At 53.4% G+C, this 19,197-nt stretch overlaps 1 protein-coding gene across 4 annotated transcripts in view; it reads right to left on the bottom strand.

Moving 5' to 3' along the window:
* Positions 1 to 19,197, bottom strand: part of LOC137371842 (obscurin-like protein 1) — a 127,936-nt gene that overhangs the window by 17,997 nt on the left and 90,742 nt on the right. For all 4 annotated transcript variants that reach the window (XM_068034783.1, XM_068034781.1, XM_068034782.1 and 1 more), the window contains 2 exons: positions 10,663 to 10,929; positions 8,069 to 8,181 (listed from right to left, as the gene is read on the bottom strand). In XM_068034783.1, coding sequence (XP_067890884.1) covers positions 8,069 to 8,181; positions 10,663 to 10,929 — 380 coding nt within the window. The remainder of the gene's footprint in view (positions 1 to 8,068; positions 8,182 to 10,662; positions 10,930 to 19,197) is intronic.

The following is a 19,197-nucleotide window of genomic DNA, read 5'->3' on the forward strand; positions in this document are numbered from 1 at the left end:
GTATCCTCAATGTGAAGGTGGGACTTCGTCTCCACAAGGACTGTGCGGTGGTCACTCCTACCAATACTGTCGTGGACAGAAGCATCTGCGGCAGGCAGATTGGTGAGGACGAGGTCAAGTATGTTTTTCCCTCGTGTTGGTTCCCCCACCACCTGCCGCAGACCCAGTCTAGCAGCTATGTCCTTTAGGACTCGGCCAGCTCGGTCAGTAGTGGTGCTACCGAGCCACTCTTGATGATGGACATTGAAGTCCCCCACCCAGAGTACATTTTGTGCCCTTGCCACCCTCAGTGCTTCCTCCAAGTGGTGTTCAACATGGAGGAGTACTGAGTGATCAGCTGAGGGAGGGCGGTAGGTGGTAATCAGTACGAGGTTACCTTGCCCATGTTTGACCTGATGCCATGAGACTTCATGGGGTCCGGAGTCGATGTTGAGGACTCCCAGGGCAACTCCATCCCTACTGTACACCACTGTGCCACCACCTCTGGTGGGTCTGTCCTGCCGGTGGGACAGGACATACCTGGGGATGGTGATGGCAGTGTCTGGGACATTGTCTGTAAGGTATGATTCCGTGAGTATGACTATGTCAGGCTGTTGCTTGACTAGTCTGTGAGACAGCTCTCCCAACTTTGACACAAACCCCCAGATGTTAGTCAGGAGGACTTTGCAGGGTCGACAGGGCTGGGTTTGCCGTTGTCTTTTCCGGTGCCTAGGTCGATGCCAGGTGGTCCGTCTGGTTTCACTCCTTTTAATAGACTTTGTCGCGGTTAGTTACATCTGAGTGGCTTGCTAGGCCATTTCAGAGGGCATGTAAGAGTTCACCACATTGCTGTGGGTCTGGAGTCACATGTAGGCCAGACCAGGTAAGGACAGCAGATTTCCTTCCCTAAAGGACATTAGTGAACCAGATGGGTTTTTACAACAATCGACAATGGTTTCACGGCCACCATTAGACTAGCTTTTAATTCCAGATTTATTAATTAAATTCAAATTCCACCTTTTGCTGTGGTGGGATTTGAACCTATGTCCCCAGAGCAGTACCCTGGGTCTGTGGGTTACTGGTCCAGTGATAATACCACTACGCCACCTGGACTCCTGGTTGTTCAGTGGCGGATGGACTCCCTCCTGCAGGGGTTAACACCTTTTGCGTGGAGCACCATGCACTTCCTCTATCTGGGAGTCCACCTTAGCCCCGCTGATGAACTCTGGTCGGCAAAGTGGCAGGAGTTGGAGGCGAAAGTCACCACTCGGCCGGGGCGCTGGATAGGACTGCTCCGAGTGCTTTCCTACAGGGGCCGAGCGCTGGTCATAAACCAACTGGTGGCTCGAAGCTGTGGTACCGATTTGGCCCCGCCCCCTGCATTTGCCACCAAGATCCAGAAGAAGCTCGTCGATTTCTTCTGGGGCAAGAGGAAACACTGGGTCTCTGCCGGGGTCCTGAGTCACCCGATTGAGGAGAGCGGCCAGTCGCTGGTGTGCATTCATACCCAGGCTGCGACTCTTCGCCTTTGGACCCTGCAGAAATACCTGCACGTCTGGGGTCTTCCCAGATGGAGTGCACTGGCGACGTATTTTTCCCGCCAGGGGCATTGCCTTTAAGATGACATGCAGCTCCCGGCGGAGAACGCTAGCCACACCTCTCAGAGAGTTGCCTGTCTTTTACCGGGATCTATTCAGAGTCTGGAACATGGTTGCCTCCAGTCAGGGCGCTCCCCCGCCGGCGGAGGAGAGCACCTCGGCTGCCCTTACCTTTTTGTTTTGGCAGTTTCTTTTTGCAGCAGTGACAGGGAGAGTGAGGTGGCAGCTGGGTAAGTGAGTTTACAACTTATATAAACCTACCTTTTTGTTTCGGCAGTTTCTTTTTGCAGCAGCGACAGGGAGAGCGAGGTGGCAGCTGGGTAAGTAAGTCCTATATATTTGGGCAGCGGCTGAACCCGAGACACTACACCTGTAGTGTCTCCCACCCTCCCTCCTCCTCTAACCAAAAAAAAAGGACTCGGTGGTGTGCAGATAAGGTAAGGCTTTTTCTATTTCTTTTTTTTTCGTGTGATTGGTAAAAACTTTTCGTTCCTTTTTCATTTCACTAAGTTAAGCTTAAGATTAAAAATGGCAGGAGATCTCAGACCCATGTCATGCTCTTCTTGCTCAATGTGGGAGCTCAGGGACACGGCTGATGTCCCTGACTCCTTCACGTGCAGGAAGTGTGTCCAGCTGCAGCTCTTGTTAGACCGCATGACGGCTCTGGAGCTGCGGATGGACTCGCTTTGGAGCATCCGCGATGCTGAGCAGGTCGTGGATAGCACGTTTAGTGAATTGGTCACACCGCAGATTAGGATTGCTGAGGGAGAAAGGAAATGGGTGACCAAAAGGCAGAGAAAGAGCAGGAAGGCAGCGCAGGTGTCCCCTGCGGTCATCTCCCTCCAAAACAGGTATACTGTTTTGGATCAAAAACAAGAAATGCTGGAATCACTCAGCAGGTCTGGCAGCATCTGTGGAAAGAGAAGCAGAGTTAACGTTTCGGGTCAGTGACTTCCGAAGAAGGGTCACTGACCCGAAACGTTAACTCTGCTTCTCTTTCCACAGATGCTGCCAGACCTGCTGAGTGATTCCAGCATTTCTTGTTTTTGTTTCAGATTTCCAGCATCCGCAGTATTTTGTTTTTATTATACTGTTTTGGATACTGTTGGGGGAGATGGCTCACCAGGGGAAGGCAGCAGTAGCCAGGTTCATGGCACCGTGGCTGGCTCTGCTGTTCAGAAGGGCGGGAAAAAGAGTGGAAGGGCTATAGTCATAGGGGATTCGATTGTAATGGGAGTAGATAGGCGGTTCTGTGGTCGAAAACGAGACTCCCGAATGGTATGTTGCCTCCCAGGTGCACGGGTCAGGGGTGTCTCAGATCGGCTGCAGAACATTCTGAAAAGGGAGGGTGAACAGCCAGTTGTTGTTGTGCACATAGGCACCAATGATCTAGGTAAAAAACGGGATGAGGTCCTACAAGCAGAATTTAGGGAGTTAGGAGCCAAGTTAAAAAGTAGGACCTCAGAGGTAGTAATCTCAGGATTGCTACCAGTGCCACGTGATAGTCAGAGTAGAAATGAAAGAATAGTCAGGATGAATGCGTGGCTTAAGAGATGGTGCAAGAGGGAGGGGTTCAGATTTTTGGGACATTGGGACCGGTTCTGGGGGAGGTGGGACTATTACAAATTGGACGGTCTACACCTGGGCTGGACTGGAACCAATGTCCTTGGAGGTGCTTTTCTAACGCTGTTGGGGAGGGTTTAAACTAATGTGGCAGGAGGATGGGAACCAAATGAGGAGGTCAGTGGACAGTAAGGAGGTAGTAACTCAAGCCTGTAAGGAACTAGATAATGAAGTCAGCATGACTAAGAGGAAGAGTAGGCAGGGAGCAGATGATGAACGCAAAGGGACTGGTGGTCTGAGGTGTATTTGTTTTAATGCAAGAAGTGTAGTAGGTAAGGCAGATGAACTTAGGGCTTGGATTAGTACCTGGGAGTATGATGTTATTGCTATTACTGAGACTTGGTTAAGGGAAGGGCATGATTGGCAACTGAATATCCCAGGATACCGATGCTTCAGGCGGGATAGAGAGGGAGGTAAAAGGGGTGGAGGAGTTGCATTACTGGTCAAAGAGGATATCACAGCTGTGCTGAAGGAGGGCACTATGGAGGACTCGAGCAGTGAGGCAATATGGGCAGAACTCAGAAATAGGAAGGGTGCGGTAACAATGTTGGGGCTGTACTACAGGCCTCCCAACAGCGAGCGTGAGATAGAGGTACAAATATGTAAACAGATTATGGAAAGATGTAGGAGCAACAGGGTGGTGGTGATAGGAGATTTTAATTTTCCCAACATTGACTGGGATTCGCTTAGTGTTAGAGGTCCAGATGGAGCAGAATTTGTAAGGAGCATCCAGGAGGGTTTTCTAGAGCATTATGTAAATAGTCCAACTCGGGAAGGGGCCATACTGGACCTGGTGTTAGGGAATGAGCCCAGCCAGGTGGTTGAAGTTTCAGTAGGGGACTACTTTGGGAATAGTGATCACAATTCCGTAAGTTTTAGAATACTCATGGACAAAGACGAGAGTGGTCCTAAAGGAAGAGTGCTAAATTGGGGGAAGGCCAACTATACCAAAATTCGGCAGGAGCTGGGAAATGTAGATTGGGAGCAGCTGTTTGAAGGTAAATCCACATGTGATATGTGGGAGGCTTTTAAAGAGAGGTTGATTAGCGTGCAGGAGAGACATGTTCCTGTGAAAATGAGGGATAGAAATGGCAAGATTAGGGAACCATGGATGACAGGTGAAATTGTGAAACTAGCTAAGAGGAAAAAGGAAGCATACATAAGGTCTAGGCGGCTGAAGAAAGACGAAGCTTTGGAAGAATATTGGGAATGTGGGACCAATCTGAAACGAGGAATTAAGAGGGCTAAAAGGGGTCATGAAATATATTTAGCAAACAGGGTTAAGGAAAATCCCAAAGCCTTTTATTCATATATAAGGAGCAAGAGGGTAACTAGAAAAAGGATTGGCCCACTCAAGGACAAAGGAGGAAAATTATGCGTGGAGTCAGAGAAAATGGGTGAGATTCTAAATGAGTACTTTGCGTCGGTATTCACCGAGGAGAAGGACATGACAGATGTTGAGGTTAAGGACAGATGTTTGATTACTCTAGGTCAAGTCGGCAAAAGGAGGGAGGAAGTGTTGGGTATTCTAAAAGGCATTAAGATGGACAAGTTCCCAGGTCCGGAAGGGATCTATCCCAGGTTACTGAGGGAAGCGAGAGAGGAAATAGCTGGGGCCTTAACAGATATCTTTGCAGCATCCTTAAACACGGGTGAGGTCCCGGAGGACTGGAGAATTGCTAATGTTGTCCCCTTGTTTAAGAAGGGTAGCAGGGATAATCCAGTTAATTATAGACTGGTGAGCCTGACGTCAGTGGTAGGGAAGCTGCTGGAGAAGATACTGAGGGATAGGATCTATTCCCATTTGGAAGAAAATGGGCTTATCAGTGATAGGCAACATGGTTTTGTGCAGGGAAGGTCATGTCTTACCAACTTAATAGAATTCTTTGAGGAAGTGACAAAGTTGATTGATGAGGGAAGGGCTGTAGATGTCATATACATGGACTTCAGTAAGGCGTTTGATAAGGTTCCCCATGGTAGGCTGATGGAGAAAGTGAAGGCGCATGGGGTCCAGGGTGTACGAGCTAGATGGATAAAGAACTGGCTGGGCAACAGGAGACAGAGAGTAGCAGTGGAAGGGAGTTTCTCAAAATGGAGACGTGTGACCAGTGGTGTTCCACAGGGATCCGTGCTGGGACCACTGTTGTTTATGATATACATTAATGATTTGGAGGAAAGTATAGGTGGACTGATTAGCAAGTTTGCAGATGACACTAAGATTGGTGGAGTAGCAGATAGTGAAGGGGACTGTCAGAGAATACAGCAGAATATAGATAGATTGGAGAGTTGGGCAGAGAAATGGCAGATGGAGTTCAATCAGGGCAAATGCGAGGTGATGCATTTTGGAAGATCCAATTCAAGAGTGAACTATACAGTAAATGGAAAAGTCCTGGAGAAAATTGATGTCCAGAGAGATTTGGGTGTTCAGGTCCACTGTTCCCTGAAGGTGGCAACGCAGGTAAATAGAGTGGTCAAGAAGGCATACGGCATGCTTTCCTTCATCGGACGGGGTATTGAGTACAAGAGTTGGCAGGTCATGTGACAGTTGTATAAGACTTTGGTTCGGCCACATTTGGAATACTGCGTGCAGTTCTGGTCGCCACATTACCAAAAGGATGTAGATGCTTTGGAGAGGGTGCAGAGGAGGTTCACCAGGATGTTACCTGGTATGGAGGGCACTAGCTATGAAGAGAGGTTGAGTAGATTAGGATTATTTTCATTAGAAAGACGGAGGTTGAGGGGGGACCTAATTGAGGTGTACAAAATCATGAGAGGTATAGACAGGGTGGATAGCAAGAAGCTTTTTCCCAGAGTGGGGGATTCAATTACTAGGGGTCACGAGTTCAAAGTGAGAGGGGAAAGGTTTAGGGGGGATATGCGTGGAAACTTCTTTACGCAGAAGGTGGTGGGTGCCTGGAACGCGTTGCCAGCGGAGGTGGTAGACGCGGGCACGATAGCGTCTTTTAAGATGTATCTAGACAGATACATGAATGGGCAGGAAGCAAAGAGATACAGACCCTTAGAAAATAGGCGACAGGTTTAGATAGAGGATCTGGATCAGCGCAGGCTTGGAGGGCCGAAGGACCTGTTCCTGTGCTGTAATTTTCTTTGTTCTTTGTTCTTTGTTCTTGTGGCCGGCTCCAGGGATGGACTGACAGGCGAAGGAGTAGCCGAAGCCTCCGGGACGCCCCTCACTGCGGCTGACGAGGGGGCTCGGGAGTGCAGAGCGCTCCCAGCCGAGCTGGACCCCCACTCAGCCGGATCGGCTCATCGGGAGCCGGTCCCGCACAACAATTCCAAACGGCGCAGAGCAGTTTCCTGTACGGGCTGCTCCTGCACACTCTCCACTTCTTCGCCCTTAAGCGGCCGGACACGCCCTGGCGGTCCGTGTTGCCATCTGGCGGCGAGGGGAAACCCCTCGTGGTAGTCTCCTCTATGCGGGAGTCCTCCCCCTTTACATCAGGGACCTGGGGTGGAGGGTGTTCCAAAGGGCAGTCCCGTGCAATTGACTTTTACGCAGGTTCACGGACTCCCAGGGTGCCTGTAATTTCTGCGACCTGGACGGGTCCGTGTTCCACGTGTATCTGGAGTGTGTGAGATTGCAGCCCCTGTTTGCATCTTTAAAGGGGCTGCTCGTCGAGCTCTGACTGCACTTCAGCCCCACGCTCCTGATCTTTGGGCACCCAGTGCGGAAGGGTGTGGCCCGGGAGGAGGATCTCCTCGTCAGTCTGCTCCTGGGCCTGGCCAAGGTGGCAATTCAGGCTGCGGGCTCTCGGGGGGTCCATCCACCCTGATTGCCTGCCCCTCTTCTGTGGTTACGTTCGTGCCCGCGTGTCCCTGGAGAAGGAGCATGCAGTGTCCGCCGTTAGGCTTGAGGCCTTCCGTGACCGGTGGGCACCGCAGGGACTGGGGTGCATCATTGACTCCGAGAATGGCATTTTAATTTGAGTTTTTGTTTCATTTATCTGTTTTAATAAAGTTATTTTTTAAAATGCATATAAGTGGGGCCTGAGGAATAAAGGCCCCCTCGACATGAAATGCATGAAAGAGGCCTGGGATATAAAGGCCACCTTCAAAAAAAAGAAGAAAAGAGAAAAAAACAGAGTTAGATACAGAATAAAGCTCCCTCTACCCTGACCCCATCAAACATTCCCAGGACAAGCATAGCACAGGTTTGAAATGGAGTGGTTAGCACCGCAGCCTCACAGCTCCAGTGACCCGGGTTCAATTCCGGGTCCTGCCTGTGCGGAGTTTGCAAGTTCTCCCTGTGTCTGCGTGGGTTTCCTTCGGGTGCTCCGGTTTCCTCCCACAGCCAAAAGACTTGCAGGTTGGTAGGTAAATTGGCCATTATAAATTGCCCCTAGTATAGGTAGGTGGTAGGAGAATATAGGGACAGGTGGGGATGTGGTAGGAATATGGGATTAATGTAGGATTAGTATAAATGGGTGGTTGATGGTCGGCACAGACTCGGTGGGCCGAAGGGCCTGTTTCAGTGCTGTATCTCTAAATAAATAAAGTTTCTGTGCTCAAGGGAATACAAGCCTAATCTATGCAACTCATAATTTAACAGAATTTATAATTCTGCTGCACCCCTTCCAAGGCTTATCGATCCTTCTTGAGATTCAGTGCCCACAACTGAACACAGTGCTGCAGCTGGGAGTCTGACCAAGGTTAGATACACCCCAACCCCCTCTGTAGATGGTCAAGTAATTGGCTGGTGGTCACCTTGTACCCCAGCTCATGCCTTCAGGAGAGGAGAATGACAAAAACAAATCAAACACATAAAATCGACAGCACTGTGCCCAGTTTCACAGGGGGAGTCGGTGATCTGTGAGCAATGGGACTGCGAAATGTTGGCGCCGTCATACCTTATACCAGGTGACATCCACGTTAGGCCGGGACAGCTCACACTCCAAGGTGATGACGGTAGTTTCTGGAACCCGCAGATCCTTCAGCTGCTTCAGAAAGGTCACTGGGGGTTCTGAAACAGAGCGACCACAGGACAAGGTGAGATTAGAGCATCATGGGACACAGTACATGGAGTCAGGCAGTGGTACTCTGTGCCCAGGTCGGAACAATGGCCCGGTCCCACTCCGACCACCTCCCACACAATCCCCACGCAGGTCTATCTCTTATTAGGTGTTTGTAGCACACTGTAAAACGTCTGCTGCCTCAGTAAAAGTGCCCTCCCCCCTCTCACATAGGATGACACCCTTGTCCAGTGATGTCAGATGTTTGCCTGCTCTTAGTGCTGGAGGCAGGACAACATCTTCTGATGTCCACCAGGTGTTTGACCAACTGCCTATGAGCTGCTGTATTTGGTGCAGTGCCCTGAACTGAACACAAATCTCCAGGTGTGGTTCTAATCAACAATGTCAAGAACTTGCATTTATATTGTGCCTCTTAACATAGTAAAACATCCAAAGTGCTTCACGAGAGCGATTATGAAACTAAATTTGACACTGAGCCACATAAAGAAATATTAGCAGGGGTGACCAAAAGCTTTGGTCAAAGAGGTCGGTTTTAAGGAGCGTCTTAAAGGAGGAGAGAGAGTCGGAGAGGTCCAGGGAGGGAATTCCAGAGCTTAGGGCCCAGGCAGCTGAAGGCACGGCCACCAATGGTGGAGCGATTAAAATCAGGGATGCACAGGAGGTCAGAATTGGAGCACAGAGATCTCAGAGGGTTGTGGGGCTGGAGGAGGTTACAGAGATAGAGAAGGATGAGATGATTGACAGATTTGAAAACTAAGATGTGTATTTAAAAATTGAGGTGTCGCCAGACCGGCAGCCAGTGTAGATCAGCGAGCACATGGGTGATGGGTGAATGGGACACAGGCAGAAGAATTTGAATGTGTTCATAGTTTTTGGAGGGTAGAATGTGGGAAGCTGGCCAGGAGTACATTGGAATAGATGAGTCTAGAGGGAACAAAATTGTGGATGAAGGTTTCAGCAGCAATGAGCTGAGGCAGAGGTGAAGATGGGCCATGTTAGAGGAGGAAATAGGTGGTGTAGAGCTTTATACAACTGAAGTATCACTTCCTCACTTTTCAACTCCCTCGATATAAAGTCATACATTCCATCAGCCTTTCTGTCTCTTAGTTTCTCCAAACTGATCCCGACAACCTGACTGTCAGCATCATGGTGGTTATTAAATGATTCTAGGTTTCTTGTCTCAGGGGAGTTTATTCCACAGGGGGTGGATTACTCCTGTGAAAAAGTGTATTGTCATCAATCCTAGTATTGTCTTTTAATACTTTAAGCCTGTTGCCATAACTTCTGACAATTTAAAATCACATTCCAGGTTCACTTATTCTACATAGAATTGAACCTACATTGAATTTTACAGCAGAAACAGGCTATTTATCTCAACGCATCTGTGCTGGTGTTAATGCTCCACTAGAGCCTCCTCCCACCCCTCTTCATCTCACCCCATCAGCATCGCCTTCCCTTCCTTTCTCCCTTGGGTTTATCCAGCTTCCCCTTAAATGTGTCGATACTATTCACCTCAACTACTCCCTGTGGTAGTGAATTCTACAATCTCACCACTCTCTGGGGAAAGAAGTTTCTCCTGAATTCCCTGTTGGATTTATTAGTGACTATCATATTTATGACCCCTAGTTTTGGACTCCCCAATGAGTGGAAGCATCTCTACATCCACCCTATCAACCCCTTTCATAAATTTAAAGATCTCTATTAGGTCACCACTCACCTCAGCCTTCTCTTTTCTAGACAAAGCCTGTTCAGTCTTTCCTGATAAGTATGGTCTCTCAGTTCTAGTATCATTTTTGCACCTTCTCCAGTGTTCCTATGTCCTTTTTGTAATACGTAGTCCAGAAACGATGGGCCGAAGGGCCTGTTTCTGTGCTGTGTAACTATGACTCTGTGAGAAATGTGCACAGCACGTCAAGTGTGGTCTAAAAGAGGTTCGATACAAGTTTAGCATATCTTCTCTGCTTTTCAATTCTATCCCTCTAGGAAGGATTGTTATGAGAACAGAGAAGGTTAAGGGGAAATCTAGTAGAAGTGTTCAAAATTACGAAGGGCTTCGTTAGAGTAAATAAGGAGAAACTGTTTTCGGTAGCAGGAGGGTCAGTAACCAGGTTTAAGATAACTGTTGAAATAACCAGAGGAAAAGATGATGACAATTGTTGTGGAACGCGCTGCCTAAAAGGGCGGTGGAAGCAGATTCAATAACAACTTTCAAAAGTGGAATTGGATAAATACCTGAAAAGGAGAAAATTGCAGGGCAGTTGGGAAAGCGCAGAGGAAAGTGGGACTAATTAAATAGCCCTTTCAAAGAGCCAGCACAGGCACGAGGGGCCCATATGTCTCCTTCGGTGCTGTAAGATTTTACAACTCTATCTGAGCCCAGTACTCAAGATGTGTTCTGACTGTGAATCCAAACTGAGCAAAATGTCGGCATGATCGGAATGGAGGTGGGTAGCAGCTGGTGCAAATTTTACCTTTGACTGTTAACCGTGAGGTGCATCGGACGCTGTTGGCTTGGAACGTTATAGTCCCTGAGTCCTCGAGCGTTAGTGCAGACAGCGTGAGGCTGTGGACTCTCCCTGCTGAGCTGGTCTGGCGGTTGTTGTTGGCCTTCACCCGGATTCCGTCTTTGATCCACACGCCTTCAACGTCTGGGTGGGATAACTCCACTTGGAATGTGACTGCCTCCTTCTCAAAGGTTTCCAGATCCACCAGCGGTTTCCTCACTGTTATTCTTCGAGCTGGCCCCAAAGGTAAAGAGGCAAAAACAGGTTAATCATTCCAGCAAAATGCCATGTCCACCATCTTCTCTCCCCTCCCTCCATTGCGACCGCCTTTCCTGCAGATGCTGTTCTCGTTCTTGGGTTCATTCTAACAGGATTATCCTCCGAGACCTCGCCCTTGTTCATCCAGTTCTATCCTCACCCACCTCGCCCACACCCACACATGGGGGTTAGATACAGAGTAAAGCTCCCTCTACACTGTCCCCATCAAAAAAAAATGGGGTTAGATACAGAGTAAAGCTCCCTCTACACTGTACCCATCAAACACTCCCAGGACTGGGTACAGCACTGGGATTGGCTGGTCAATTTGGAGCACTTCTTGCCAGCAATCAGGGGGAGCAGCTGCACCTGTGCTGCAGCAACTGGGGAGAGGAGAGTGGAATAACTGCAAAGAGGTGACTATGGAGTGGAGACAGCTGTATTTACTGTGGAACTGTTGCACTTTTTCAAGACTAAGAAGACCTGAGGGTCATTTTGGAGAGGTGGGTGTTGGAGCATCAGAGAACTGTTGGTTGTTTGAACTGTTGGGGGAGGGAGAAGGCACCGGAAGATCCAGGGGTGGAGCTGCCAAATTCTATAGGGAGCCCCTGTACTAGCTCTTGTGTTTATCTGCCATCCTGCACAAAAGGGGCTCCCTCCCCACCCCCAACTGTGTGGCTCGGGACGGCTGGAGCTGCCCGGCTGAAGAAAATCCTTACACAACAACAGAAAAGGGAGAGAACCGGGCAGCTCTAACCGACCCGGGCGAAGAACCCTCCCCTAACTGGAAGAGTGGACTGTCGACTCTGCAGGAAGGTGCTCCAACCACCAATTGAAGTGTAACATCCTCGCAGCTGTTCTCTCTCTTCCATCACTCGGCCACCTATCCTCTCCTCTCCTCGTCCTTTTCAGCCCTATCCTCCTCTATTCCCATCCCCCCCTCCCCCATCATATTGCTTGTGTTAAAGAAAACTGTCGTGTGCTTTGTTTCTTGGGGGTGGGTGTAGCTCTGCGACCCCATGGCAAGCCCCTCTTCGCCGGTGGCGGGGCCTTCCCGTTCATATGCTGCTGCGGCTGCTGCAGCTGCACCTGTTGCCCCGTCACCGTTTGCTTTATTAACATCGAAGCATGGGGTCAAGAGCTACGTCCACCCGAACATGACTATCGAGGCATGTGTGAAAGCAATGGCCGAGGTTGTCGGCCCTTCGGCCATTGTTGCAGCCTCTAAAATGTACGGGAAGGCAGTGTTTTTCATGAAGACCGAGCAGGCGGTGTCCCTGGCTCTGAGCAAGGGGCTCACCGTGGGCGGGACCTTTCTGCCAGTGGACCCCCTGGAGGCCACTGCGCAAAGGCTCATTCTATCCAATGTCCCGCCCTTCATTCCTGGTGAGCTCCTCCTTCCCCACCTGCACCATCTGGGGGAGGTAAAGACGGGGCTCACCCCAGTCCCGCTCGGTCTTCGGGAGAACAGCCTCCGACACGTGTACTCCTTCCGCCGCCAGTTATTCATGCAGCTGGCGCGGGAGGAGGTTACAGAGGGCCACTTTTATGTAGAATTCCAGGGGACGGCCTACCGCGTCTTCTGGACCTTGGACGGGGTGCGGTGCCATGTCTGTAAGGGGGTGGGGCATGTTCGTAAGAACTGCCCCAACCTCCCAGCTGCCAACTCCAACTCGGCGGCCCAGGGTGGCGACGCTGCACCTCCTCCCACCCCCCCTACACCACCACCAGATACCATTCAGTCGGTACCGGAGGCTGTGGTTTTCACGGCCTCCGGCAGGGAGGGGGGTGACCATCCAAGTGGAAGGAAGGCGCGGAGGAGAAATAAACATCGAGAGGCGCGTCCCCTGGACACCGTGACACTACCCGAGTCTGAGCTCAGCCCAAGGCCCGATCTCGGGAAGTCAACTTGCCCCAGGGCTGGGCTCAGGCCCAGGGTGAATAAAAAAAAAGGAGAGTGTGGAGGTGGAGGCCTCTGATGATATGGAGGTCTCTGAGCCTCCGCACACAACTGGGAAAAAGAGGAGAAGGCACCCCTCCACAGAGGTAACAAGGGGCCCTGAGGCGCAGGGCCCATCTGTTGGAGGGGAGCTGTCTCCTGTTTCGGGTCCCCAGGTTTCCCCTACAGCCACCACCAAGGCTGCAAAGTCCGGGCAGGAGCACTCTATTCCTCAGGATGGAGGGGAGGGGAAGGCCCCGGTACTTGAGGCCCCTCCTGAAGGAGTAAGTGGGGCCCTGCTTGTGGTGGGGGAGCCTGGGGACGCCGCCCATTCTGCCACTGCTACTGGGTCGGGTGCCCTGAATGAAGGGGACGGCGAGGCCCCAGAGGGTCGGGCCTCCCAGCCGGAGTCCTCCACCAACCAGGAGACCCCCGACCCAGTTATAACTGAGAATGCTGCCCCATCTGCTGGGCCTGTGGGTGCTGGCGGAGCGGGAGATGGCCTCCTCCCTCCGCCTCCATTCTCGGCTCTGGCTGGTTTCCCGGAGTCCGGAACTTCTGTCTCCCCTGGACCACTCATTGGCCTGGGGACGGAGGTGGAGGGGGGTCCTGAACCGCTGGTGCCTACAGGCTCCAGTTTCACAATAGAACCCAGAGAGGACTCCTCCGCCATCGATCCTGGGGGTGGGATTGTGACGGAGGCGGGACCAGCTGGCGCGGCTGGGACGTCCGCCCCACAGTGTGTGGTAGATGTGTCGGCCGCTGGCGGTGACGACCCGGAGGAGGATGGGGATTCGGTGCGGGGCACGGAGGATGATCTTGATTCCATCGCCAGTGAGGTGGTGGAGTCCCTCGTGCCTCCCACCGAATCTCCTCTCATCCCCGCGGCGGAACTCCGGGATTTCCTCGCAGCTTGCAGGGGTTGCCGCAATAAAGTTCAGCTGGCCCTCGACCGTTGGTCGAATCTGGCGCTGATCATCCAGTCCGTCCGTGCCGCCCTTAAGATAGCGGGCAAGCGCGCGGCGATGAAACTGGTTGAGAGGCGCCGTTTTAATGTGTTCCTCAATGGGTTGCTGGGGGAGTGGAGGGCCAGGTGCACTTCCACTCCCTCCTCACAGTGAGGTGTTTGTGACGGGTTTTAATTACCTTTGACATGAAGATAACCATAGCCAGCCTCAACATCAACGGCAGCAGAGGGGCTCACCGCAGATTTCACAATCTCTCAGTCCTTAGGGAAGGGAGATACGCGATGAGCTTTCTGCAGGAAACCCACACCGTTCCGGGAGACGAAGCCACCTGGCTCCTGGAGTGGCAGGGTGGGGTCTACATGAGTCACCTCACCCCTATTTCTAGTGGGGTGGCTATCTTGTTGGCCCCGACTTTTCAGCCGGAGATCTTGGGGGTCAAGGAGCTAGTGCCGGGCCGCTTGCTCCACCTCGCCGTTCGCCTGGGTAGCGTGCCGCACTTCTTTGAAGAAGTGTCCGCTCTCTTGAGCTCCATCGATAGCGGCGAGTGCATCATCCTCGGGGGGGATTTTAACTGCACCCTCGAGGTGGGGGATCGCTCTGGTCCCCAGCGCGGCCAAGCGTCGGTGGAGAAGTTGAGGGGACTGATCAGCTCCCTTAACTTGGTGGACGTCTGGCGGAATCTCCATCCCGACTCCAGCGCCTTCACGTGGAGGTCTGGAGGAGGGGGGTCGCGAATCGACTGCCTCTACATTTCGCAGGCGTACGTCTCCCGCGTTTCGGCGGCCTCCATGCGGCTGGTGCCGTGCTCGGACCACCGCCTGGTGTGGGCGGAGTTTACTCCGCTCCGCACGCGGGCGGGGTCCGCGTACTGACACTTTAACAACCGGCTGCTGGAGGACGTGCAATTTCGGGACTCGTTCTGTCGATTCTGGGCCGACTGGAGAAGGAAGCAGGGGGGCGTCCCCTCCTTGAGGCTATGGTGGGATGTGGGCAAGACTCACATCCGCGTCTTCTGTCAGGAGTACGCGAAGGGGTCGACCAAAAGGCGGGAAGCCGAGATCGGGCGCCTTGAGAGGGAGGTGCTCGACTTGGAGTCCCGCCTCGGTCATGCCGTCGTGGACCCGGCCCTGTGGCAGGCGTACAAAGAGAAGAAGGGCGCGCTGAGGGACCTGCAGCTCATAGGGTCCCGAGGCGCGTACGTGAGGTCGCAGATCCAGATCCTGGAAGATTTGGACCGCGCCTCACCCTTCTTCTACTCGCTGGAAAAATGGCGGGGGGTCCGTAAGCAGCTCGTCGAGCTGCTGGCTGACGACGGATCCTCCATCACGGATCCGGAGGGAATGGGCCTCCTGGTCCGGACTTATTACAGTGCGTTGTTCTCTCCGGATCCGTCCAGCGAGGATGCGCGCAGAGTTTTGTGGGAGGACCTGCCGCAGGTCAGCCCGGAGGGCGCCGAAAGATTGGAGGCTCCGCTCACATTGGCGGAGCTGACTGGCGCCCTCCACCAGCTCTCGAGGGGCAAATCCCCAGGGCTGGATGGGTTGACCGTGGAGTTCTTCAGGGCGTTCTGGGACGTCCTGGGGGACGATTACGCGCGGGTCCTGGGGGAAAGCCTGGCGACCGGGGAGATGCCCCTCTCGTGGCGCAGGGCGGTCATCATCCTGCTGCCGAAGAGGGGCGATCTCCGCCTGCTTAAAAACTGGCGTCCGGTCTCCCTCCTCAGCACGGATTATAAGATCTTTGCCCGGGCTATGTCTACCCGCCTGGGCTCTGTGCTGGCCCACGTGATCCACCCCGACCAGTCCGACACGGTCCCGGGCCGGTCCATCCAGGACAACTTCCACCTGGTCCGGGACCTGATCCATCTTTCCCAGAGGACTGGTCAGTCGGTCGCCTTTCTCTCCCTCGATCAGGAGAAGGCGTTCGACAGGGTGGATCACGATTACCTTTTCGGGACTCTGCGCGCTTTCGGACTCGGGCCGCATTTCATGGCCCGGGTCCGACGTTTATACGCCGCCGCAGAGTGTCTAGTCAAAGTTAACGGGTCCTTGACGGCGCCCCTTCGATTTGGGAGAGGAGTGCGTCAGGGGTGCCCCATGTCCGGCCAATTGTATACCATCTGCGTGGAGCCCTTCCTGTGCCTGCTTCGCAGGAGGTTGACGGGATTGGCTCTGCGCGAGCCGGCCATGCGGGTCGTCCTCTCGGCTTACGCCGATGACGTGCTCCTCGCAATCACAGATCCCGTTGACTTGCGGAGGATGCGCGACTGCCAGCAGACCTTTTCTGCCGCGTCCTCCGCGAGGATCAAATGGGAGAAATGTTCCGGACTCCTGGTTGGTCAGTGGTGGGTGGACTCCCTGCCGGAGGAGATGACACCTTTTGCGTGGAGCACCACGCACCTCCTCTATCTGGGGGTCCACCTTAGCCCCGCTGAGGAAGCCTGGCCGGCAAACTGGCAGGAGTTGGAGGCGAAAGTCACCGCTCGGCTGGGGCGCTGGACAGGACTGCTCCGAGTGCTTTCCTACAGGGGCCGAGCGTTGGTCATAAACCAACTGGTGGCCTCCATGCTGTGGTACCGGTTGGTCACTTTGGCCCCGCCCCCTGTATTTGCCACCAAGATCCAGAAGAAACTCGTCGATTTCTTCTGGGGCAAGAGGAAACACTGGGTCTCTGCCGCGGTCCTGAGTCTCCCGATCGAGGAGGGCGGTCAGTCGCTGGTGTGCGTCCGCACCCAGGCTGCGACTCTCCGCCTTCGGCCCCTGCAGAGATACCTGTACGTCGAGCGTCCTCCCAGATGGTGTGCGCTGGCAACGTATTTTTTCCGCCAGTATCACTGCCTTCAAGACGACACGCAGCTCCCGGTGGAGTCCGTTAGCCGCGCCTCTCTGAGGGAGTTGCCTGTCTTTTACCGGGATCTTTTCCGAGTCTGGAACATGGTCGCCTCCAGTCAGGGCGCTCCCCCGCCGGCGGAGGAGAGCGCCTCGGCTGTCCGGGCGGCCGACTCCGGGGACGGTCCGGCGGGCGGAGGAGTAGCCGAAACCCCCGGGACGCCCCTCACTGCGGGTGGCGAGGGGGCTCGGGAGTGCGGAGCGATCCCGGCCGAGCTGACCCCCGCTCGGCCGGAACTGCTCATCGGACCCAGGCCCCGAAACCCTCCTCGGGAGCCGGTCCCGCACAACCCGAGCCGCCTCTCGGAAATGCCCTCCGTGCCATTCCAATCGGCGCGGAGGGGTTTCCGGTACGGGCTGCTCCTGCACACTCTCCACTTCCTCGCCCTCGTCAGCCGGCTGGACACGCCCTGGCGGTCCGCGTTGCCATCTGGCGGCGAGGGGAAACCCTGATGGAGGTCTCTCTACGCGGGAGTCTTCCCCCTTTACATCGGGGACCTGGGGTGGAGGGTGCTGCACAGAGCAGTCCCGTGCAATAGGCTTTTAAGTAGGTTCACGGACTCCCAGGCCACCTGTACTTTCTGCGGCCTGGATGAGTCCGTGTTCCACATTTATACGGAGTGTGCGAGGTGCAGCCCCTATTTGAGTATCTGAAGGGGCTGCTCCTCAAATTCTGGCTGCACTTCAGTCCCACGCTCCTGATCTTTGGGCACCCGGTGCTGAGGGGCTTGGGCCGGGAGGAGGATCTCCTCGTCGGTCTGCTCCTGGGCCTGGCCAAGGTGGCAATTCACAGGTCCAGGTTGCGGGCCGTTGGGGGTTCCATCCTCCCCGACTGCCTGCCCCTCTTCCGCGGTTACGTTCGCGCCCGGGTGTCCCTGGAAAAGGAGCATGCGGTGTCCGCCTGTACGCTTGAGGCCTTCCGCGACCGGTGGGCACCGCAGGGACTGGAGTGCATTGTCGACGCCGAAAATGGCATTTTAATTTGAGTTTTTTGTTTATTTATCTGGGTTTAATAAAGTTATTTTTAAAATTTAAGTGTGTATATAAAGGGGGCCTGAGGAATAAAGGCCCCCTCGACATAAAAAAAAATAAAAACGGGGGTTAGATACAGATTGAAGCTCCCTCTGCACTGTCCTCATCAAACACTCCCAGAAAAAAAAAATGGGGGTGAGATACAGAGTAAAAAAAAAATGTGGTAAGATGCAGAGTAAACCTCCCTCTACACTGTCCCATCAAAAAACCCGGGGCAGGAACAGCACAGGGTTGGCTGCTGCCTAATTGGAGTGTTGACTGCTGATTGCAGCAACGAGCCTCAGCTGACAAGTGCTGGTGGCAGTTGGAGGTTGCTGAGGTGGAGAGAGGAACTATATTGAGCAAAGGAAAGCTTCAACAACAATCACCATTACAGTGAAGAAAGAGACTTTTTCTTGGTAACAAGGCTTTGTCTGGAGGTGGGTGCTGAACACCAGTAGTTTGCTTTGGTTTGGACTGTTGGGGGAGGAACAAGTGGCCGGAACAACAAGGGGTGGGGCTGCCAATTCAGCAGGAATCTGTGCTGCTGCAACAAGCACACAGGGAAGCTCCCTCCCCACCCCAATTGCCCAGCCTGGGTCAGCTGAAGCTGCCTGGCTAAAGAGACAGAAGGGGATAGATAGCGCCTGGGCAGCTTCAGCTGACCCAGGTGAAGCCACCTCCCCCAACCAGAAGACCGAGTGTGCTGGCAAAGACTGTTTTAGGTGTGCTGTGGTGCACCACCTCCTGAGAGCAAGTCACCCATCACAGCCTGCCTTTCCCTCTCCTCTATTCCCTCAGCCTCTCCCCTAACCTGTTGTTCATTTGTTTGTTTTTATATATATTGGGTATCTCTTGTGACTCAAGTTATTTGATTTGCAAGCCTACAATTTGGGGTGGGTTTAGCTCTTAGACCCATGGCAAGCCCTTCATCACCTGTGGTGGGGCCCTCTATTACCTATGCAGCTGCAGCCTCTGTGGCTGCCCACACAACCCCATCGCCCTTTAAATTAATAACATCCAGCCATGGGGTGAAGAGCTATCCCCACCCCAACATGTCCATTGAGGCAATGGCCGAGGTTGCCGGCCATTGTTGCAGCCTCAGAGATGTACGGGAAGGCTGTGTTCTTTCTGACGACCGAGTGGGCGGTGTCCCTGGCCCTGAGTAAGGGGCTCACTGTGGGGGGAACCTTCCTGCTGGTGGACCCTCTGGGGGCCACTGCGCAGCGGATCATGCTCTCAAATGTCCCGCCCTTTATTCCCAGTGAGCTCCTCCTCCCCCACCTGCACCATCTGGGGGAGATAAGGTCGGAGATCACCCCAATCCCGCTCGGTCTTCGGGAGCACAGCCTCCAACATGTCTACTCCTTCCACCGCCAGCTATTCATTCAGCTGGCGCGGGAGGAGGTCTTGGAGGGCCACTTCAGTGTGGAGTTCCAGG

The sequence above is a fragment of the Heterodontus francisci genome, chromosome 7 (genome assembly GCF_036365525.1).
Source record: "Heterodontus francisci isolate sHetFra1 chromosome 7, sHetFra1.hap1, whole genome shotgun sequence".
NCBI classification, from domain to species: Eukaryota; Metazoa; Chordata; class Chondrichthyes; order Heterodontiformes; family Heterodontidae; genus Heterodontus; species Heterodontus francisci.